The sequence below is a fragment of the Primulina eburnea genome, chromosome 13 (assembly GCF_022965805.1).
Source record: "Primulina eburnea isolate SZY01 chromosome 13, ASM2296580v1, whole genome shotgun sequence".
NCBI lineage: Eukaryota > Viridiplantae > Streptophyta > Magnoliopsida > Lamiales > Gesneriaceae > Primulina > Primulina eburnea.
Genome location: NC_133113.1, coordinates 30,430,651 through 30,453,700, shown reverse-complemented (window position 1 = coordinate 30,453,700; position 23,050 = coordinate 30,430,651). Strand labels below are relative to the sequence as shown.

The 23,050-nt window shown below is 35.8% G+C and overlaps 6 protein-coding genes and 2 pseudogenes across 12 annotated transcripts; 5 read left to right on the top strand and 3 right to left on the bottom strand.

Moving 5' to 3' along the window:
* The first annotated feature begins 428 nt into the window (after nt 1-428).
* LOC140810075 (RING-H2 finger protein ATL46-like) lies at nt 429-1,733 on the top strand. Its single transcript, XM_073167887.1, has one exon. The coding sequence runs from the start codon at nt 757-759 to the stop codon at nt 1,669-1,671; it is 915 nt and encodes a 304-aa protein (XP_073023988.1). The 5' UTR covers nt 429-756; the 3' UTR covers nt 1,672-1,733.
* Nucleotides 1,734-3,564: 1,831 nt separating this feature from the next.
* LOC140809639 (probable CoA ligase CCL7) lies at nt 3,565-6,815 on the bottom strand. Its single transcript, XM_073167327.1, has 7 exons — nt 6,314-6,815; nt 5,375-6,022; nt 4,962-5,154; nt 4,728-4,873; nt 4,510-4,577; nt 4,069-4,171; nt 3,565-3,827 (listed from the first exon to the last, which is right to left on the bottom strand). The coding sequence occupies exons 1-7, from the start codon at nt 6,710-6,712 to the stop codon at nt 3,714-3,716; spliced, it is 1,671 nt and encodes a 556-aa protein (XP_073023428.1). The 5' UTR covers nt 6,713-6,815; the 3' UTR covers nt 3,565-3,713.
* Nucleotides 6,816-7,252: 437 nt separating this feature from the next.
* Nucleotides 7,253-8,450, top strand: LOC140810471 (RNA-dependent RNA polymerase 2-like; annotated as a pseudogene).
* A 128-nt stretch (nt 8,451-8,578) lies between these two features.
* On the top strand, nt 8,579-9,854 carry LOC140810470 (probable RNA-dependent RNA polymerase 2; annotated as a pseudogene).
* Nucleotides 9,855-10,833: 979 nt separating this feature from the next.
* Nucleotides 10,834-11,539, bottom strand: LOC140810469 (uncharacterized). The gene is made up of 3 exons (XM_073168323.1): nt 11,109-11,539; nt 10,978-10,988; nt 10,834-10,838 (listed from the first exon to the last, which is right to left on the bottom strand). Exons 1-3 carry the CDS (start codon nt 11,537-11,539, stop codon nt 10,834-10,836), a joined length of 447 nt encoding a protein of 148 aa, XP_073024424.1.
* A 1,066-nt stretch (nt 11,540-12,605) lies between these two features.
* LOC140809971 (uncharacterized) lies at nt 12,606-15,196 on the bottom strand. 2 transcript variants are annotated; one of them, XM_073167758.1, is made up of 4 exons: nt 14,833-15,196; nt 13,883-13,963; nt 13,114-13,253; nt 12,606-13,020 (listed from the first exon to the last, which is right to left on the bottom strand). In XM_073167758.1, the coding sequence occupies exons 1-4, from the start codon at nt 15,145-15,147 to the stop codon at nt 12,762-12,764; spliced, it is 795 nt and encodes a 264-aa protein (XP_073023859.1). In that variant the 5' UTR covers nt 15,148-15,196; the 3' UTR covers nt 12,606-12,761. The 2 variants fall into 2 exon arrangements, with proteins under 2 accessions (XP_073023859.1, XP_073023860.1); XM_073167759.1 differs by having other exon boundaries at nt 12,606-13,017.
* A 1,078-nt stretch (nt 15,197-16,274) lies between these two features.
* Nucleotides 16,275-18,148, top strand: LOC140809270 (protein DELETION OF SUV3 SUPPRESSOR 1(I)-like). 6 transcript variants are annotated; one of them, XM_073166841.1, is made up of 3 exons: nt 16,275-16,424; nt 16,636-16,736; nt 17,841-18,148. In XM_073166841.1, the coding sequence occupies exons 2-3, from the start codon at nt 16,643-16,645 to the stop codon at nt 17,984-17,986; spliced, it is 240 nt and encodes a 79-aa protein (XP_073022942.1). In that variant the 5' UTR covers nt 16,275-16,424; nt 16,636-16,642; the 3' UTR covers nt 17,987-18,148. The 6 variants fall into 6 exon arrangements, with proteins under 6 accessions (XP_073022942.1, XP_073022945.1, XP_073022948.1 ...); XM_073166844.1 differs by having other exon boundaries at nt 16,299-16,490; XM_073166847.1 differs by having other exon boundaries at nt 16,315-16,424; nt 16,641-16,736.
* A 907-nt stretch (nt 18,149-19,055) lies between these two features.
* On the top strand, nt 19,056-22,143 carry LOC140809271 (uncharacterized). The gene is made up of 5 exons (XM_073166848.1): nt 19,056-19,437; nt 19,856-20,101; nt 21,445-21,526; nt 21,715-21,929; nt 22,023-22,143. The coding sequence occupies exons 1-5, from the start codon at nt 19,169-19,171 to the stop codon at nt 22,141-22,143; spliced, it is 933 nt and encodes a 310-aa protein (XP_073022949.1). The 5' UTR covers nt 19,056-19,168.
* The last annotated feature ends 907 nt before the right edge of the window (nt 22,144-23,050 follow it).

The window sequence follows — 23,050 nt, the reverse complement described above, 5'->3', positions numbered from 1 at the left end:
AAACAGAAAGGAGTATATTATTTGTATAAAATATTCCTCCCAAACTCGCTAGACTGAACCAATGAGTAGTACTCTCATCCACTCAACACGTGATATATGTGTTAAGTAATGAATCATAGTCATTCATCTATATATAATGGTAGAATAAATGATCATAATTTATCTATTGAACACACGTGTCATTTGATAAACGAGAAACGACATCTCCATGTGGATAACTTTAACAAAAGCGCAAAGGAAGGACAATTTTTTCCCCGGCACAATCTTGATACGCTCGCCAGATGGTTCCATCTATAAGCCTCCAAATGGAGCTCTGCTTCTGTAGCCTATTTTGAATTTTATGTCTGATAATTATACAGCAAGAAAATAGGCATGTCACCGGATTTTATTCCTTCATTTTCTACTTTTGTCATTTCTTTTCGTCTCCGTCTAACTAAATCCCACCTTTTAGTCTTCCTTTTTTCCAAGATTTCAAGAACATGTTTCTTTCAAGGGTTCAATCACGACTCGATTACTCTGACAATTAGTTTGTGTTAATTTTGTTATACCAAAACATTTATCTTAAATTCTTATAGATAGATTCGATTCCTTTTAACTCTCTTTCGCAAAGTTCAATATACAGAATTCATTCTTGAATATCTTCACCTGTTTGAGCTGCTTTGTCCCTACGGGAAACTTGTCAACTACTTCAAATCTTTAAAGAAATCCCGACATTTCCTTAAAATAAAGCAACCCTTTAACAGAATTTGCACATCCATGAATAGAATTAGCCCGATAGGCCTTCTACTTGTAGTGATTCTTGCCATTGTTTTCTTTATATTCGGTATGCTCAAGTTTGTAATCCGAGGCTTCACGAAAAGGCCCGCATTTTCTTCAGTTTCCCACTCCAACAGATCGTTTCCAGACGCCTCCAATTCCAGCATTTTCCAAGGGCGATTGCAGCAACTCTTCCGGTTGCACGACTCAGGCCTCGATCAGTCTCTGGTCGATGTTCTGCCGGTCTTCTACTATATAGAAATAATAGGGTCGAAAGAACCATTTGATTGTGCAGTTTGCTTGTGTGAATTCTCAAACAGCGACAAGCTCAAATTGCTCCCTGATTGTAGCCATGCGTTTCATATCCATTGCATAGAAACATGGCTTATGTCAAACTCAACATGCCCTTTATGTAGAACCCCCATTACAAACGTCTCGTTAGAACAATTGGATTTGTCATACATGGATGGCAAGAACGAGTCCTGTTCGGAACAGAAGTCATCAAAAAGTACACTCGAAAAGGGCCGTGAAGCGGTCTTTTCTGTTAGGCTTGGCAAGTTGAGAGGCACGAGCAAAGGATTAGATCAGGATGACAAGAAGCAGGAAGATGCGGGTATTATCAGCAGTGGCAATCTTCATGCAAGAAGATGTTATTCAATGGGTGCATTTCAGTACATTGTTGGTGACAATGGGGATAATCTAATGAAGGTGAAAGCTCGATACGAAGCCGACCGATGTTCGTGTAATAAAGATGGAGATGGGACGCGAGTCATCAATGGTAGGGGAAGTGGCGACAGCCTATCAGTTTCCAAGATTTGGTTATGGTCCAAAAAAGGGAAATTTTCTTTGAACACTTCCGGTGAAAACGATGAAAGGGGCGTTCTTGCAGAGAATATAATAATAGAAACTAGTTAGCGTGAGAGTATTTTCTTGATATGATTTCTGACATGTTCAAACGTAGAATGTTTAAGGATGAATCCGACTTGCATACTTTTTCTATCGTCGTTTACTTGCATCGTCTTTTTATCCGAAGTTCACTTGTTATGAAACACATTGTTTGACACTTATGTGATAATCCCAAACATTGTATTTTGTTTAAACAAACAAATTAATTTGCCTAATAATTTTTGGTCGACTTTATGTATTTCATATGTTGGATTCTTTATCTAAAATTCCTTCTCTCGTTTGTCACGTTTAAATAGCTTGAATGTGTCTCAATGTTGATTACACCTTAGCTACTAGTTGCAATGATTACTACAAACATTTGTTGTCTTAAAGGCTAAGGACATGTAGCATAGGCTAATTGATTTAAGCTAGTTCTAACAAACTATGCTACATCGAGAATTTTATTTTATATAATCGAAGTATTGAAATACATGGCCCGGGGTCAAGAAGTAAAATTTCCCTCTTTAGACCATATGTTTCGATCAGGATGAACTTGCTTTCCGTAACAAAAGATGGTTGCAAGTTGGATTTATGCTAGGATTAATGAATAAGGTTGATGATTCCTATTGATCCAGATTTTGAGTTAGGGATGCACGTAGAAATGAAACTGGAATCGTAACATCTTATCGATTAATGGGATTGTTTTTCTTTTATACACGATGGGTTGGTTACGTACAATAGTCTGGATTCATCACTTATATGTTTGGGAAAATCCAACATTTTAAAAAAACTTGACATCAGGTGTTTCTTGTATTTAATAAGTTATATTTGCTAAATATGGAGAGTGATGCCACATAAAAATATCGCTTACCATGCCATGCATACCTATAAACATATCGCAAAAAATTTTGTAAGACAGTGACATTGATCAATTTTGTGAGACAGATCTTCTAAGTGTTATCTGTGATACATTTTTCCCACATATTAGAAATAAAAGATTTAAAATGAGTTTATAATGGCTTACAATAGACTTCTATAGCAACTTGGGTTAATCATTTTCGTAAAACGAGGACGAATACAAAGTAGTTGCTATAGGGGTCATTGTGCAGTCACGCATACGTGGGCCCAGGCTCGGGGCGTGACAAAATGGTATCAGAGCTGGTCAACAACAAGGAACACCGGGAAATAAGTTCTATGCGGGACAAAGTGCTACGTGCATGAAAGCCACCTCTTGAACATGCGGGGCAAAGTGCTACATGACGGGAGCCATCTCTTGAACCTGTAGGAGCCACCTCTAGATTCTCGGTGCTGGTGGATCGAGTGGTCAGGCTGCGATGAGTACGTCGCGTTCTGGAGGAGGGGTGATTGTGATACCCTTGTCCCACATATTAGAAATAAAATATTTAAAATGAGTTTATAATGACTTACAATGGACTTCTATAGCAACTTGGGTTAATTATTTTAGTAAAACGAGGACGAATACAGAGTAGTTGCTATATGGGCCCATTGTGCAGTCACGCATGCGCGGGCCCAGGCTCGGGACGTGATGTTACCAATGAAAAAATATTATTTTTATGTCAAAAATATTATTTTTTATGTCAAATATGAATATGGTTGACCTATCTCACAAATAAAGATATGTGAGTCACAACTCACAAAAGACATACTCTAAACATATTATGTCATATTATTGTATTTTTCTTGGTCATCTCATGAACGACAGAAGACTGGATACCACTCTAAAAACAAAGATTGGATACTAAGGTATCGGATGGATCAGGTCGGAAGAAATTTTCAAACGATATTGTGAAATATGAAAAACAAGAATCGGACACATGGAAAGGGCGATTTTTGGAGATCTCCCCATATACATGTATATGACATGGGTTCACACTTTGAAACATACTTTTGATTCAGCTTACATGCGTATACCAATAAATCTTGTTTTTCTTACAACATTATTTTTTAATTACCTCAAATATTACCAAATCAACCACGCTCAATGGAACACAACATGTCCTCCCTTTATACCATTATCGACTTTGCTTAAATTATATGAAAATCATCTCAATTTACAGTTTAGATATCAATTTTTGCTTAAGTTCCCTCCTCAAAATCTTTCCAGAGGCCGACTTTGGGATTTCGTCGACAAATATCACTTTCCTCAATCTTTTGAAGGGTGCAACCTGTCACCATAATACCAAATAGAAAACAAATTAGAAAAAAAAAACTCAAGAATTAATGCCATATATTGAACAATATTGAAATTAGAAATTTAATAAAAATTTTATTTTGTATCTTAATACTTTCAAGCAAAGTGCATCTATGTTCCTGGTTATTACTAAGATATTCTTATTTAGTATCACACGATGGATGTCTTAAATTTTTCGTCAAACATGTCTGAAGTATAGTATTCTCGTGCATTACCTGTTGTGCTACAAATTTCTTAACTTCTTCTTCCGCGAGTGAGTTGATAAATGATGGGACAACATAGGCAATTGGGACCTCACCAGTTTCAGCATCTGCTAACCTTTCAAAATTTGCAATCTTCATTCAGCCTATCTCAACTTGAATTGTTTCAAAGTTACAGATTTTTTGCTCTTTTTTGGCACAATATATTTCTCATTTGATATTATATAAGGAAATATTAAAGATTTGAACTTGGACCTAACTCAACCCCAAAAACTAGTTCAATGGAGGAGGATTGTCCAAGACCATATATACAACTACCAGGTATTTATCCAATCGATATGGGACAACTAACACACTCCTCTCATGCTTAGGAATGAACATCTGGAACGTGAATTTTACAAATGACCCAATTATGAGCATAATGGGTTGTATATCTAACAGGAAATAAGTGCTTACCCAATAACAGCAGCGTCTTTTATTTTAGGATGGCTAAGAAGCAACTCTTCTAGCTCTGCTGATGCAACCTTCAGCACCCAAAATATAATTCACAACATGTTCCAGCAAATTAAAAGCTTAAGAAGTTCATTTTATTGGTGATAGATATATCACACACATTCAGGAAATATCAAATATGACTAATTTGAAGATGATGCAGCTGGTTAAGATCAAGTTACCTGAAATCCATTACATTTAATAAGCTCTTTTATGCGGTCCACAACAAAAAGTTGTCCCTCCTCATCAAAATAGCCGAGATCTCCGGTGCGTAACCAACCTTGATCATCTATAGTTTCAGAGGTCGCCTTTTGGTTCTTGAAGTAACCTATAAAATCAACAAATACATCAACTCCAGCTCAGGGAAAGAGCCGTTGATCTTGATTAGAACCTTTTAATGGAAAAAATTCACCTACCTTGCATTACGTTTAGCCCACGAATCTGAATTTCCCCTGTCTTGGAAGGTGGGAGAGGTTTCATTGCATGTATATCGATTATTTGAGCTTCAACTCCTGGATCAAGAACTCCGGTGGAACCGGAGTGGCGAGAGGTCGTGGCTTTTTTACTCTCTACTGAAATTACCCCACATGTTTCTGTCATGCCATAGCCCTGCCCCAAGGCACAATAGAACAATTAGTTTGTGACACTTCAATGAAAATGTGGCATTTATCTTACAATGATATCTGTGTAGGGTCCATATAGCTAGCCCTCTCCCGCCCTCACTTCTTAGTTATGTGAAATAGTTCCAAAAGTCTGGTTCAAAAGCTTAAGCAGCCTAATCTTAATGCAAAAAAAAAAAAGCAATTTTTGAAAGGGTATATCACGCCACCTGATATAAAGCAGCTTGTGGGAAAATTTTAGCACACCCTTCCATCACATCCTTTCCCAAAGGTGCAGCACCAGTACCGATCTCTCTTAAGCATGAAACGTCGTACCGCTTGACGATCTCACTCTGTTTAACAAACGCTACAATCACCGGGGGCACAACATACAAATGTGTCACCTCATACGTCTCCACAGCCATCAACACTTTCTCGATCTCATAACGTGCCATAACGACCACTGTATTACCTCTCTGCAGCTGTGCATATAGAATAGTCGACAGGCCAAATACGTGAAACATAGGGAGAAAGCACAAAAACACGTTCTTTGAATCGTTAAACGTTTCTTGATCTGATGTGGTCATCAAGGCCGAGGCGATGAAGTTCCTGTGTGTTAGAACGACGCCTTTGCTCGTTCCTGTCGTACCGGAGGAATACAAAATTGCTGCAGCATCAGTTTGTAAAACCGATGGCCATGTTAGTACTTCGGATGTATCATTAGATTTCATCAACTCTTGAAAATACCAAATTGGATTATTTGTTGTCCTATCAGTAAAAGTTGAAGTCTTGGGACTTAACATAACACAAGGAAGACCGAAATTCTTGATCTTATCATAGATAGAGGCGGATCTAGGATTTCGATACTGAGGGGGCCGCTTACAAAAGACAAACAAAAATTTAGAAAGGAGAAGACAAAAATTCTACTTTGATAATAACCGTCGCAATATAGCGACGGTTTTGACAATTACCGTCGCAATTTAGCGACGGTTTGGACAATAACCGTCGCAATTTAGCGACGGTTTTTCAATAACCGTCGCAAATTAGCGACGGTTTTTCAATAACCGTCGCCGATCTATATACTAAAAATTTTTTTAAAATTTTTTGGGGGGGCCGTGGCCCCCGTTCGCCCTACACTAAATCCGCCCCTGATCATAGAGTTCATGGACTGTGATGACAAGTCTCGGGTTCGAGTCATGGACTTGTTTGGTTAGCTCATTGACGGTATACTGTGGATTAGCGGGTGCAGCTATGGCACCAATGGACAAGATTGCCAAGAAACAGACAGGGAATAGGACCGAATTCGGGGACAATATTAGAACTACATCATTCTTGGAAATGTTGAGATTCAGAAGGGCTAGTGAGAGCTTGAAAACTTGTGTTCTGAGATCAGAAAATGTCAAATTAACTCCAGTTTCAGCATCAACAAGTGCAGGGATTTTCGAAATCGCAGAAATATCTCTGAAGAGGAATGGAATCATAGACATCGTGGGATCTTTGGGGATGGAAATGGGAGGCCTCGGGGATCTGTAAATTCCATCTTTGCCATAGATCAAAGATGATGACATGTTGAATGGCTTACTTTTGGGTGTGCCTAAGTTTCTTGTTTTCTAAGTTGGGAATTGGAACGTTTGTTAAGAGATTGTACTTTAGAGATGATGAGGAGCATGGGATTGTTTATCTCCAGGATGAAGATTACGAGGAAAATATTTTTAATTATCTCCATTACTCGGATAATATTTTATTATATATATGTTTGTTAGATATCTCATTTTATAATGATCGTTCACATGAGATCACAAGTTAAAGTTAATTTATGATACGGATCACCAATCCAATCCGACTCAAGAAAAAATATTGCTTTTATGTCAAAATAATTATTTTTCACCATAAATATAGATCAGATCGAACCATCTCACGTGAGATCTGCACATGCCGTTAAATTATTGTTAAGCATTTGAAAGTTGTCTCGCATAAATTAGGTAAATGATTTTAATTATTTTATACTTTAAAAGGTGATATAATTGACATATCAACCATCAAAAGGATCGCAAGAATCTATAATATGCTTATTTTTGTTAACAGTTCTCTATTAGTCGGACAAGAAAATGGATATCATAAGAGTTCAGATAATCTCGTGGAAAAGTTCCAATTTTGTCAATTTATAATTCACAATATGTCGTATGCGTTTGGATTAAAAAAATTCACTTAGACATATTCTTTCAAAAAACAAAAGAAAAATGTGGCATTTGGGAATTTGTTTTAATATCCTTTTACAAAATAGAAAATCATTTATTGTCTTTAAATAAAATAAAAAAAAAACAATTTAACATACAGCTTATAAATGTGTGCTTTTATATGTATATACATAAATATTTATCAATCTAAAAAAACCCAAAACGTGATGAAGTGTTGAGACCAAGTTTCAAGTTTTACTAGTTTATTTAAACGGGTGAAGTACGAGTTTAAACAAAAAAAACGTTTTTAAATTTTTAATTATCTCAATAAATGAATAAATAGACTAAATAACACACACATATAAAATAAATTTCAGTATTGCTCAAACTCTCAATTTTTTTAAAAAAGGTCTCTGGGTCAAATATTACCTCAAGATTTAGTACAGACCGGAATCATATCTGCAAGGAGGACTTTGACTTTCTTTGGGTCCGCACAACTGATTTTTCAAGTGTGGAGTCATGACTTGGATATTTATCTTGTCTTTGTTGGAAGATTGAAGAAAAATTTCGAGCTTAGACATGATATTCCTGCCTTCCATGCTACGAGAAAGATGTACCTTTGTCTCCAAATTTAGTTCTAATTGTGATTAACAGTTCAGATTTCAGTTTAGATTACGAGGTCCTTTATCAGCTTCACTCACTTGTGCATACCCAGAAGTTGAGTCTTGCTTCAGTCGACAACGATCTTTTCCATATTCTTAGCACATTAGACGTAAATACAGCTTTGTTAGTTCTGCGGAAGATGCACAAGTTACCATCCTCTTGTTATGAACCTCTGTCTGTCTTTTATCAAGAATGAGTCTCGCATTATCAGTCAAAATGATCATAATCTTACTTCATCAATTTTGAAGAGATTAACGAATCAGAACATGATGAATGGTCATAGAGTTCTTGTAACTCCATCGAGGATTTTCTGTATGGGTCCGGAACTCGAAAACTCGAACTACATTGTTAAGTGTTGGATTATATATATATAATACATTGGGTTGTGTGTGTCAATGGCTTTCCATGTGTGTGAATGTAAATTGGGGAAATGATGGATTTGTTCCCCCATGTTCCAGGTTTATGATAGAATAATCATGACCAAGTCTGAGCTACAGTGCACCTATCAGCCATATTTTCATAAAGTGGATGAGACAACATGTGTGGTTAAAGGGAAGGTTGTGTCAACGAAAAATCCATGTCTCCATCCAGCCGATGTACGGGTACTTGAGTCTGTGTGGGATATTAAATTTGAAGAAAATGGTTACGTGGATTGCCTCGTTTTCCCTCTAAAAAGTCCCTATTATCTCCGCTTAAGCCCGACAAGAACGCATCGATTCAGATAAAAGTGGTTAAATTATAGTTTGATCGAATTAAGCGTAATTAAGACGTTTAATAAGTGTGCTTAAGTACAATTAATCGCATCTATTTATTTTTAAATTTTTTATTTTGAAGATATGTCTTTTTATTTTAAAATAATAAATTAAGTTTATAATTTAGATATTTATTTTTTAATTATAATTAAGCATGTCTGATAATGATTTGACAAATATTTAACATTTTTTAATGTGGTTTAGTTGCAAAAACAAATAAGGATTGTAATTTTAAGATTTTTATATTTTATAAATATGAAAATTAATGCATCACACTTAAATTTATCATATTTATGTATTATTTTATCTATTTATTAGTTTGAGATAATTAAAATTACACTAAAAACAAAAAATGATTTTTCACGCATAATCTTGCATAATCTTGGAAAGCTTGGAGCTCGACGTCCGCGCTCAAGGGCTTCTTGCTTTTTAAAACTTTGACCTAGAACAGTGGCGCCTATGGACTACACCGGACGACGAGCGCGCATCATGGATGATGGATCACGAAGTCAGGGTAACCTGATAGAAGTAACAATACTCTGAATTTTCAGGAAATTCAAAGTTTTTTTGTGGATTACTTGTTCGGTGATACTCTAGGCGTTGGTTCATGCAGATCGCGAGCCTCACAAGGCAATAAGTTCCAAATGTCTCCAGTTTGCCACCCTTTAACTCGATGGCTGTCGAATTTGGTAAAACGGGAGCACCAGCCGATATGCCCAGATTCCTGAAGTTAGGAGAATTCCCCGATTCCATGGAGAGGACGTGGGAGAAGCCAATGTATATATCCCAAGGTGCTATTCGAGCCACTATTCAGGTTGTTCAACAAACAAAACAAAACAGAACAAAACAACGAGTCCTCCCATAAGATCTTGGCTGATGCTTACGATCCTGATCTCATAGTAGATGGTTACGAAACCTTTCTCGAAACCGCAGAAAGCCACAAAGAACAGTACATAGATAAAACGAGCACACTGATGAACTAGTACTACGGAGCCCATAGCGAAGTTGAGATATTGACAGGGAACCTGTTCAGGAAGATGTAATATTTGCAGCGTGATAACCGCAGGAACGGAGAGGTGAACGACCGAATCTTGGCATACGTCCAGGCTTTTTTTTAATTATTATGTTACATTTAGAAAAATAACCGATGATATATTTAATTATTACAATGGAAATTTATATTTGTACATGTTGAAATAGATATTTATAAAAATATAATGAAAAAAGCTAAGTCGTACCTACAACTAAAATCCCATTAAAAATTGATATCATATGTCCAAAAAAATGAGTGCAAAGAAATTAAGTTAGAAAAAATAATTGACTTGATAAAAAAATAATGTTAAAAATTTAAAATGGATGTGAATTGAATAATAATAATAAAAATTATAAAAGATTAAAAATTAATGGAGCTTGTAAATGGATGAGAAAAGACATATAAACAAAAGTCTGGATTGATCAAAAGATTTTTGAGTGGGTCTCGATCATGTGAGACCGTCTCACGGATCTTAATTTGAGGCGGATCAACCCTATCGATATTAAAAGTAATACTCTTAGCATAAAAAATAATATTTTTTTATGAATGACTCAAATAATAGATCTGCATCACAAATACGACCCGTGAGACCGTCTAATACAAGATTTTGCCAAAATTCTTTGGGTTGGCTTTAATATGTTTTTTGGATGAAACCACATCTGGTTGAATTAGATTGAATATTTAATGATAAATTATATACTCTTTTTTTACGAGAATTCTATACTTCTCTAAAACATGCAAACAAAAGTTTGTGACTTGGATACACGTCACTAAATAATCTAATACAAATTATAAAAACAACATATAATCGTGTGTAATTATATTGTGTGTGTCTATTTTATATATATATATATATATATATGCCTATGTTTTCAAGAAAATGCATTGGCATTAATCATTATTATAAATAAAACAGAGATGGGAACGTTTCAACTTACAGATTTGACCCCATTATTTCCACACCAACTTTATTTACATACAAATCTTCAATATACTTCCTTTACATGATTAACTAAGCTTTTAACATAACACACGCAAATGGAAAATAAAAGAACACGTGAATCTTAACCTGAAACCAACACGAATATCCAAAAAGAAAAAATTGTAATAATTCAAAAGTAAAAAAGCAAAAAAAAAAAAAAACGATAAGCTCCACTCCCGGGGCATGTTGGCCAAGCATGGCCCATTCTTGCCGGGTTCCGTAGAACCTCTGGAGTGCCTGCACAAGAAATGTCGGGATGGTAATGATTCAGGGCTACCCGCGCACATTAGCATGCACGGCGCTTGTTAAACGGTGCTAGGCGCGCATTTGCCGAGATCCATGGAACCCTTGGCGTACCTGGACGAGAAGTTCCGCGAGAAGTATCTATCCTCCCCGTCGTCGTCGAAATGACCGTTCTGCCCCGGCCCCTCGTCGAAATTCATGGCGTAGCTCAGCGGGTCGTAGTGGAAATTCAAGTGCTTGCTGCTTTGTCTGTCCCGGTTGAAACGGCGGATGAAGGTCTTCCATCTCGGACCCGCCAGGATCTCCGACCACTCGCGGATTCTCTTCAGCGCGTCCAGTCCAAGGGCCAAGATCGAGTTCCCTGCACGGATCTCCTCCAGAGACGGCCGTATCTTCTGCCACCATGACACCCCGACGGCGGGGCGGGATTCGTAATCGTAGGTGTTCCTCCGGAAAATGAAACAGAAACAGCGCTTCTGGTGGACGGTCGTAGGAAAATCATGGGCTGGCTCCACATTTTGGCGCGAGAATCCACCACCCTCCATTGCTGATCGCACACGCAGACACCTTGCTTCCTTATATATCTATAAGTCTAGTGTGTATCTATATATGCGTATGTTTATGAATTGAATTCGGAAATTAATGTCGTAGAGATCGAAAGTTGATACTGCGGGGAAGTAACGGCTGCAGAAAAGAAAAAAAGCCAAGGTCATTTACAGCGGGAGAGATGAAAAGCTGTTCGTTAACATAATTATTTGTGTTGTTTGACTTATATAAATAACAACCTTAATTTAATATTTTCATTTTCTTCCTACAATCTTATACACCCGATCGAAGTAGATTTATATATAATATGAGTGATAAATATATGTTATTTATAGACAATTATTTAAATGAATATATATATATATATATATATATATATTTTGCAAAAATACAATTGAATAGACAATTTGTTCTCACTGACTGATAGACTCAATTAATCATTGTTTTAGATTTTAGAATATTATAATTTTTTTTGGATTTTTGAATAATTATAAAATGTCACGAGGTTCATGTAAAAAAAGTAAGACAAATAGAGATTTCTTCGTAATTTATATAATTTTAAATTAAAATTTTATATACATTATAATCTTTTTATTCAGATTTTTTATATATATTTTGAACCGAGTATAACTGTAGTAATTTGTATCGAATCCATGGGATCATACAAAATATTAACAGTTTAAGGATAGTTTTTAACATTATAAAGTGCTCAAACAAATATTTAGTCAACCACCATCTAATCTAAACTGTGGTTTCAGGAAACTTAGGGAAAGTTAGATTTGATCATCTTCAAAATATTTTATTTTAAAATATTATTTTCATCCATAAAAGAATAAAAATACATTGACAAAAACTTGTGTAAGACAATTTCACGAGTCGTATTTTGTTAGACAGATATCTTATTTGGGTCATCCATGAAAAAATATTATTTTTTATGCTAACAGTATTACTTTTTATTGTGAATATCAGTAATATTGACGATAAAAATTCGTGATAGACCTACTCAAATATATTTTGAACCAAAAACTTCTTCCATAGCCAAATTGCCTGGAGTACAAAAACATCTCAGTATTAAATTTTATTTCGAATAATTTTATAATATTGTTGCAAATAAAAAAAACATTACATTTAATTCAATTTTTACACGATAATACCAAACCTGATTTCACGTGTTCCACGGATCCCAACACAATCCTACTAACACACTATATTACATGGTTGCTAAAGTGGAAGTTGCTCAGTCGAACCTTGAAACTCCTTTGGATTCATCGAAAGAATGCACAACCACTGAGGCAAGAAAAAGTAAATACCAAGAAACACTAGAACTCCAAGATCAGCCTCTTCCCCGACAGCTGGTCGAGGAGGTTTAACCAAATAAATCTGAATCGCACACCATAGGCAGTAAACGATTGCGACTATGACGGTTAATCTGGTGGATCTTTCGGTTCGTTTTCTCAGTGATTCCAAGGGTTTCAATCTGCTCGACAATCATAAATAACAAGCTTCTAAACAACAATTCTTGAAACCCAATGAAGCATGGTTATATGGTTGCATAAGACAGATCAAGTAAAACCTGTTGATATAAATAAAACCACAGATTAAGATTGTGCACAGAACGGCAATTACAACAACAGCATCAGGGTTGATCGGGGCTCGGCTCTTCCACCAACCGGTGCTTAAGATCCAAGTGTACATTGTAGAATGTCCATTTTCCTGTAAACTAAATGAGTCACCAACAAGAAAGAAATGTATGTGCATATGCAAATGAATATTGGAAGTAGGAAAGCAATTTTAAACAATAACGAGAAACAAAATATCAAAGCTCAATCAACAAAGACGCAAATTTACTAACTATGGTGCCCTTTGTTCAGCTCGACACGAAGCCTATCGATAGATCTCCAGCTTAATTTTGAAATACTCTGCTACCCTTCAGCCCTGTCGCCTTCACCCCTATCCCGCCAGTTCTGTTTCTACATATATATTTTGCCTTTAATTCAACCCACAAAAAGACCCCTCCATTAACAATACTTAACCACTACAAATAATTACCATAAAAGTTTCAGATAGAAGCCATAGGTTCGCATAGATTGGTGTATATGTTAGAATACCATGCTTCCCCAAATTTGTACCCTAACCACACCAATGACCAGGAACAATAGCTTAAAGACTTCTAAATGGACTATAGCAACCCCCGCGGTTTTTATCAATACCATTTGCATGAGTATGAAGAGAAAGATTGCTAATTATAATACTAATATTCGAAATACAAAATACTCAGAATATCTATTAAAATCAACCAACTATTGGCTGTTGGGCGGACATATACTCCAATAGTGTATTACCTCAAACAAGTGATCCAAGAAAAAATGTGATAATGATCCCGCAGATAACAACAAGAAGCATTGTCTCCTCGTTAGCGGTATCTGAACCATGAAATTCTTGATAATTAATAGGCTATAAGCTTTTATTGATACACTTAACAAGATTTCGACTTCTAAAATAGATGGTTATATATATCCAAGGATCTTGTAATGCATTTGCAGTCCTTAATTTTTCATTCAATATGATGATAATAATACAAGGGATCAAAAAGATTAACATTACGAATAATAAACGAGTCATAAAAAATTTGTTGGCCTTTTCGCGAGATCAACCACCGACAGCAAGTTTTTTCAAATCAACCACATATTAAGCTTTTTCAGCCATCCAGATACCTTCTATATGTAAAATAGATACTAAAGTATGAACCTTCAAAAATAATCAAAATAAATATCTCGATCCTTTTGGGAGGGGAGCCCAACTTCAAAATGTGAAGTATGGTGACAGAATTACAGCGATGGCATGGATTGGAAGTAGGCCTCTAACTCTAAAATTTTCCTACTGGTTTATACGAGCAAGTGTTGTCTAAATGATGAGCTATGATTTCGAATTTTAGTTCCATCTTTACTAAATTTCTACCTCAAGTTGCATACATATTTTTATAAAGACCAAAGAAGAGTTCGCTAAGATGCTGCTGCACGCAGCCAAGTATTCTTTCCTGCTACTATGGAATACCGTGTGACTTCATCCGAAAACCCGAGTCCACCCTAGATCAGTAATTACTTTCTTTGTCAACAACCACGATTCAGAATCACGATCACACGATAATATATGCTGCGAAATATTCAAAAATTTATAGCTACGAATAATCAGAAATCATGAAGCATCCATAATTGAACTAAATTCAGCTGAAAATTTGCTAGAAAAATGATAGTTCTTGCATAATCACTCTTTCCTTCATTCATATACCGACCCCAGAAACGGAAGCAAGAAGACCCTTTTGGAGGAGAATTCTTGAAGCCCAACAATATAGCATCGTCAAAGGAAGACCCAAAATCAGAACATAGTACAAGGGGTCGTGTATCCACGGCTCGACGGAGGAGCCTAGAGCCTGGCCCAAACCCAGCGTGGAAGTTAACCACTCGGCGAACGAACCCATGTCCGGCCCGAAGAAGGAATTGATCGTGTACACAACGCAGTGGTGTGGCCCGAACCGCCCGTTAGTAGCAATGAGGAGCGCCTGGCCCGACCCGAGTGCGTATATCATGTGAGGGCCCGGGCCCGGCATTTTTTGTGTGCAGCTTCAAGTCTCAACAAACTGGTGAATCATGTCGCATTAGCCGGCACAAGACTAATATAATTTATTAAATTCAAATTTATAATTAAAAAAAAATATTATAGTCTGTCGTAAGTTTAATATGGTGAATATCACCTAAATCAACCCACTCATCTGTCTTCATTGGCCGTTTGTAGATCCACACGAATTTTAGTGAGACGGATATTATATTTTAATTTTTTATAACAAAAATATATGAATCGAGCCGACAGACGCCTCACATTATATTTATCCTATTTTATTATCTTTTATGAATGATCTATACATTCATTTCATTGTCACTCCATAATATATAGGGTTCGTTTGATTTTTAGGATGTGATAGATTGAAGAATCGGGAGAGAGATTGAAGATCGAGTGGGCAAATGTGAAGAGTTGCAGTGTTAAGTGTGGGAAGATAGAAGCATTTTGGGCATTTTTAAATTAACATTAAGGGCTATTTTGGGTTTTTTTCATTTTTGGTGTAGGTGGATAAATATTATCCATCAAGAAAGCATGGATTCAGTCTCAAGTCAAACAGTGGTAGTCAATGTCAAATTAATAAATGAAAGCAAACACAAGATTAATAAACAATCCAACAATAATATTACTTACCAAACTGAGCCATAATGTATTGAAGTTGTTATATCCATTGATCAAGCATTGTGACCTTCTCATATTGTCGCGATCAGGTATTTCGATTTATAGCTAACATGTTTACCTCTATTTTTATTTAAATTATGAAATTATTTTTATTCTACAACAAATATCAAAATAAATTAGAAACAAAACCGCGCTTATCTTACCTTACCTATAAGTTACCAGGCTACCAACGATGCATAAGAAAGCCGTCCAGGTAAAAGTTTTGTGTGAAACGGTCTAACGAGTCGTATTTTGTGAGACAGATCTCTTATTTGAGTCATCCATGAAAAAGTATTACTTTTTATGCTATGAGTATTACTTTTTATTTTGAATATCGGTAGGGTTGATCAGTCTCACAGATAAAGATTCGTGAGATCGTCTCACAAGAGACTTAATCAGTCGCCAATTAGTAGTGGGCTATTTTGCAATTTCCAACTTCTAGGAGGGCCATGTGAAATCTATGGACCGACCGATGATGTTATACGACATCGTTTGCTCTTTTGTGTTCCCTAAATTGGAGCTCCAGTTAAAATTGCCTTCTAGGGTTAGAAAAGCTATATCCAAATCTGTGGTATAATCCAGCAAGTTGATTCCTTTCGTATTTCTCAGGTTCTCTGGTATCCGTGAATCTGCGAACAATTTTATTTTAACCGCAACAAGGTAGATTTGGAATAGGTTTTGAACTGAATTTTCTTATTTACTCTGTATATTAAACGTTGAATACATGTGTATGCTGTAAATAACGTCTCTCTTTTTTGGTTGAGATATGCTTCAAATGATGTTATATGTTGGGATACTGAGGTTTATATGCGTTACACAGAGTAGGAATGGCGACTGAACAACCAAAGCCAGCAACAGAAGAAGCGAAAATGGATCTATTTGAAGACGATGACGAGTTTGAAGAGTTTGAAATTGATTACGGTAAATTTTCGAACCATTGCCTATATTTTTGTGTATTCATAAGAGTTTTACAATCATTTATTTGAATATTGCACATTTTATGGATGGGTTTGGTTGTCTTGAATGTTTTCTTTTCAATTTTTTTATGGGCTGGCGTTCTAGTATTGAAACTTGTTGCTTAATTCAAGCTATGTTGAGATTCGTCCAAAATATGCAAATTTGAGTCCTTTGTCCTGCATAATCTGAGCAAGTTTCATCTGATTCTGCGTTTGTTTTATTTAGTTTTGCTTGCTTATGCTGCAGGGAGTTGTGAGTTTTTACTGCATATAATTAGAAAATAGGCTGTTGGATAGGTATTTCGTACTTCTTAGCCTTGAGAATTAGTTCTGAGGTTATGTGTAGTCCTTGAGGCATATTTCAATGACAATGGAATCAAATCTTGAACTATAAAAATAAGATTAGTTGAAGTGTCTAATCTTAGTAATGGTGAGCTGCAAGAGCTGTATCAATTAGCATTTAATAATTTTATTTGTGATTGGTGGCTTAGCAGATTTTGTAGTTTTACTAGTTGTAAAGCTTTACTGGTTTCATAAGTTTTCCCTTTATTTCATCCCTAAGACTAGTAGGTCAATCCCTTCATTAAGTTTTACTGCCATTGTCCATCAATTATCATGATCCATTTACTGCATTGGATGTTTATATGAAATTTAAGTCATGCTTAGCAATAATAGCAAAAGTTAATGAATATATGGTCATGTATGAATTGTCAGCTCATATGTTTTCAGTGATTTGAATTTTGATTCATATTTCAGTTATTTGACAAATAAGACGAATGGATAATGAATTACCATAATCAACTCACTTGTTTCTTTTTTATTTATGGAAATAAAACAAACATTGTATTTCGATGGTTAATATTTTTGTCAGTTTTTTGCCTCTCTTTCTTCTTCATACCTGAGGCGATAATTTCTGTAGCTAGATTGTAGAACAAATTGGCGGTTCATTGGATTGTTCAGTGGTCTCCTTTCTGGTCGAACTTAGTTCTTTGAATGAGACTCCAAATATATCTGATACTATTTTGTGCATTTTCTGTGTTTTTTATGCTCATGGCGATGAAATTTTTAGAGTTGGAGGATAAAGAAGAAGCCAAAGAAGCGCTGCAGCAATGGGAAGATGATTGGGATGATGATGATCTCAATGATGATTTTTCCTTGCAGCTAAGGAGAGAACTGGAGGGGAACGCTGGGAAGAACGAGGCCAAGTCGACATGACTTTATTCATTTTAGTACTTCTATGTTATGATAACTTTGCTTGCTGTATTTCTGATTGCCAACTTTTACCATACATGATTTTTGACGTCTGCAAAAATTTGGAATGCTCTTCATCTGTGAACAAATTTCGCATAATCCAAATGGCTTGTCAATTTCTCGTTTCTTAGACTTAATGATATTTGGGCCGTTTGATATGAATGTTGTAGCGACAAGTCTAATTTTGTTGCATCGTTCGTGTGGCTGGAGATTATGAGTTTTGAACACATTCGGTAAGCCTAATTTTGTTGCATCGTTCGTATGGCTGGAGATTATGAGTTTTTAACACATTTTCTACATGGAATTGAATATGAGCTATCCGAATGTAATTCAAAAAGTATTTTAAAAAATAATAATCACACGTAAAGGTTAGAATCTCAACACGTAAATTATCCATACTCCTATCTGTTAGTTTCTTTCCTTTTCAAAATGCTGAGACCATCCAATTTAAGATTTACGTTATACTTGGGAGCGGCTACTGAAGTCACCTGCGTCGTCCTCGAACAAACCTGTTACCCTAAAGTCTTGTACCGATTAGAACATCACGAAACATCATAAAAACTTTTCTCATTCTTGTTCAAATTATTGAATGAAATCTTAACATGCATGGAGAAGAGTTAATCAAAAACAGCATGTGTGTGCATAGAAGCAGGGCATATCCCATGAAAACTATTATTGTAAATCCTTCATTAAATCTCCACCTTCTCTTTTTCTTTGGATGCTATGATTGTTTCTATGATCAAGGGAAGTTTGCAATCACAAGCTTGAAGATCTTATTCACTATTGTTCGTGCTCTGCCAATAAAGTAGCGCATGTTTTATGTTTTTGCTTGGATTTACTCGGTGGTTTCAATATTCTTGACAAATGTTGTACACACAGATATGTGTATGATATAATGAAATCAGTTTTTCTCTCAAAAAAAATCACCATATACATGAAATTCACTTCTGTGATCTGAGTACAAATTCAGCCCTCATTTTATATTTTTAATTATTTATTTTTAAATTTTAATAAAGTCACAGCACACTGTAAATATCTTTGCCTTCGAAGGATTAATATGTAATTATACATGCGTAGACATTTGTGTTCACAGCCTTCAAATCCAATGCCCGAAGATTCTAAAAAGCACTTCATCTTACGAACGCAATGCCTGCATCAACGTTCGTATCTTCGAAACCTGCAACCTCATCGACTTCCAATTCATCTATTCCCCCATTTTCGCCGACTCATAAACTTTTCCCAGTCGCATCCTTCAGCCGTCGCGACTTTCTCGCTTCTCTGTCCATTGCTGTCACCCCTTTCATCATATCTCCTCAACTTAGTAATAATCCAATAAATGTTGCAAACCCCGTAGCTTTACCAGTTTCCCAAGCACGTGGACTCTTTCAGATGCCCCCTTTTCGCCTTGTCAATAAGTAATTGTCTGCATTACGTTCATGCAAAGACAAGTCTATTCTGTATTTTATTCTTGATAATTGATATTGACTCTATTTTCTGGAATCGATCATGGGAGTAGCATTTTTCATGTGTTTGATATGCTACTCTTTGAATCCTGGTGAACCCATTTTAAAAAATGATTCCTTTTGCTGATATCGTGTAGTTAATCAATCTGTTTTAGAATTTGTTGGTTGTAATGATTTAGTGTTACTCAGTTTGCTGGACAGTCGCATGAGTTGTCGTCCCTTTCATTTGTAAATTTTCTCAAAAGACATGCAAGTTTCGTCATTTTAATACATTTAATTCACCTCACCCGAGCTAAAGTTTGGGTCTGCTCCTCTTGGTTTGCAGCATCTGTGTACTTAGTGATTATGGCTTTTTGTGGAATGGATGTAGGTACTATCTGGTGAGAGCAGGGGAGTCAGAATATGAGAGTTCGGGAATCATTAACACGAACCCAGTGACTAAAACATCGATGGATAATGGGTTATCGGAGATAGGGAAGAAACAGACTGTGAAAGCTGCATTGGCTTTGAAATCAATGGGGGCATGTGAAGGCAACTGCTGGATTTGGCCTTCTATAACTCAGAGGGCGTACCAAGCTGCTGAGATAATTGCAGCAGTTAATGGTGTCGGTAGAAGGTAACAGACGATGATTTTTGGTATTAATTTGTTTGTTCGCATATGCTTCTCAGTGAAGTTATATTGGATTTAAAATCAAATATCGTCCCCGACATTGTTATAAATCTGGCACGAGGTGATAACTGTTGGATGTGGAGTCTGATGGTCTGCCACCTTCAGTGTTGTGGTTTTGATGTTTAAGCATTCACAATTGTCTAAATAGTTAGCCTCTTACTATTGCTCGTTCATGGAATACGCGCTTTTGCGATTTCGGGTAAAAGAGATCCTTAAGTGCAAATTGTTAGGGGGAGTTTTTCCAAAATATGGACAAGAGAGTGGCACGATCTTATGCTTTGACTATGAGGGCTTAGGCGATCTTATGCTTTGACTATGAGGGCTTAGGCACTCGTCCGAGACTTGCTTGTTAATCTACATGAAAATTGCCTATTTTTGCTAATCTTCTTTCTATATATCTTTTCTTGTGACTGAATCCGTAGCAACAACTGTAATGTAGTATTGAAATATGTGACCATAACATATCCTGAAATTGTTAACGGAACTGAGTACTTTTGAATTCAAGCTCTATGTTCTCCACAACTCAAGCTTCATATCCGGGATACTCGAATTATGATGTATGCTTCATTTCTTATATCACGATGCACCATTCTCGTTTTATTTTCAAAAATCGTGGTGATAAAGACTTTTTCAAGTCCTTGACTGCCGAAGAAACAGAAAAAGGGTAATAAGAACAGAGGATTTTTGTAATGCAGTTGTACCGCTTGCACTAATATTTTATTCAATTAAATAGCAGATGATACAACTACTTATCAGAAAATTAAGGAGTTACATGACTGATTAAGTGCTACAAGATAGGAACGACTAAGGTAACAAGGACTGTCTTATTCAAGCAAAAATATCGGCTACCAATCTGTAACTAATTTGGGAATGCTTCAACTCAACTAAACAGTCACATGACTGAATTTGTTTTAACTCGAAGGCATTGCGGAACCAATTTTAATTTTAATTTTAATGCAATTCTTTTTAAAATATAAGTTTCATTGTTCAAAATGTGTCAAGTCACAACCACCCAAAACTTTATATTTTAAAAAGAATTGCATTAAAATTAAAATTAAAATTGGTTCCGCAATGCCTTCGAGTTAAAACATCAAAACTGTAAGTCCAACCTTGAATACGGAACCTGTTCTCTTTATACATTTGCTTGTATGACTAATGAATAACTTTTTTCTTCGTTTTTGGAGCTTATTTTATTTAGAACGAATCTAGTTTAGAAATGACCATTTGAATTGTTTAAATACATTTGGAATGAGCTGTTCTTACCAGAGCCTTTTCAAAGTTATCTACAGTCATATAGTACCAGAATATAGCTTCTTGGATGCTCGGGGATTGGGAGCATATGAAGGAAAAGAGCTGGATTCTGTTTCTGAGGTAACGCCCAATAACTAGTGACAGAATCCATGTGGTCAGATAATCATATTGAAACCACCCTACCGCACATTCAGATATGTATTTATTTGCGTGAAAGATCATGTGGAACGCTATACATTTTGCCCCTAGATATTTGGTGGAAGCGACTAAGGTAAAATCATTTGTTTGTCTCTTCAAACGATGTCTAGATCTATGCCTCGGATAGCCTTTCTCCAAATATGAAGCCACCTCCAACTGACGATGGGACACCAAACGAAAGTGTGCAGGACGTATTTGTTCGTGTGACGCAACTCATGTCAATTCTTGAAACACAATATTCCGAAGACACGGTTATTATCGTCTCCCCGGATTCTGATAACCTGTCCGTGCTACAATCCGGTATTGTAGGACTCGAACTTAGAAGGCACGCATTTCAAGAAACCACATACTTTTCGCTGTTATTATCCTGGGTTCTCGCAGATTTGAAGCTATTTCTGAACTTATCAAACATTTGCAGGCATAGAGATCTTGCTTATGCGCCGGGCGAAGTGAGATACATAGATGCTAGTAGTGTACCAACTTATAAACAACCTCCATCTGCTGTGTACAAGTGCTTAAATCCCCCCAACTGCAACTGAACTTTTTCTCACATTAAGCAGTAAATGTTCATTGTTGTTTGAAGTCAATCCACAATGGCACTCTCATCTTCTTGCCTGGCTCCACGCAGGCATTTTGTTTGCAAGTCATTTTCAATCCATGACATGTGTATTTTTTATTTACCAAAAAAAAAAGTCAATGATAAAATCCAGTGATTGTTTTCCAAAACGAGAGAGAAATAAAGAGCTAGACTCTTAATGACAAACTTCCATGCAAAACTGTGTTTTATTATTGCCTTTTTTTGTTAACAGAACGACGCTTTTCTACTTTCCCATTGAATTTCTCGAATACTCCTTATTTATATTATATATGTGAAGTATCTGTCTTTTTTTTTCTCAACCTATTATTAAAAAAAAATTATCTCGTATTTGATTCAAATTTTATTGCACGTCTCATCAGTTGAGCAATGTCCTACTGTGTTATGTAATATAATAAATCTTTTAAAAATATAACTTACTGATTGATATCATATTATAAAGAAAAAAAAAAAAGGTGGAAAGGGGTCAGGTGAGCTGGGATCTTTCTTTAAAGAACCTAATCCCAACATGTCGCCGTTACAAAAAAAAAAATGGTAAAAGCAGTCGATTATAAAGTTAAATTATAATTTTCTTATCAATTTATAAATAATTTTACGTAGTTTAAATTTTAGTTTATTACCGTAGACTACAACCAAAAAAACATGAGTAGTTATCAATTTTGATAATTAATTACACTGCAATAATCGATACCAAAATATCCAGAATTTTTTATGTAACATTTTGTGTGAGGAAAACTAAAATGGCTTTAGAGAAAGTAGGTGTTGGAGTTAAACCAATACTTTAATACATAACTTTTCAATAATTATAGAACTAAAATAGCATATTGTAACTTTATAATCAGCGTAAGTAT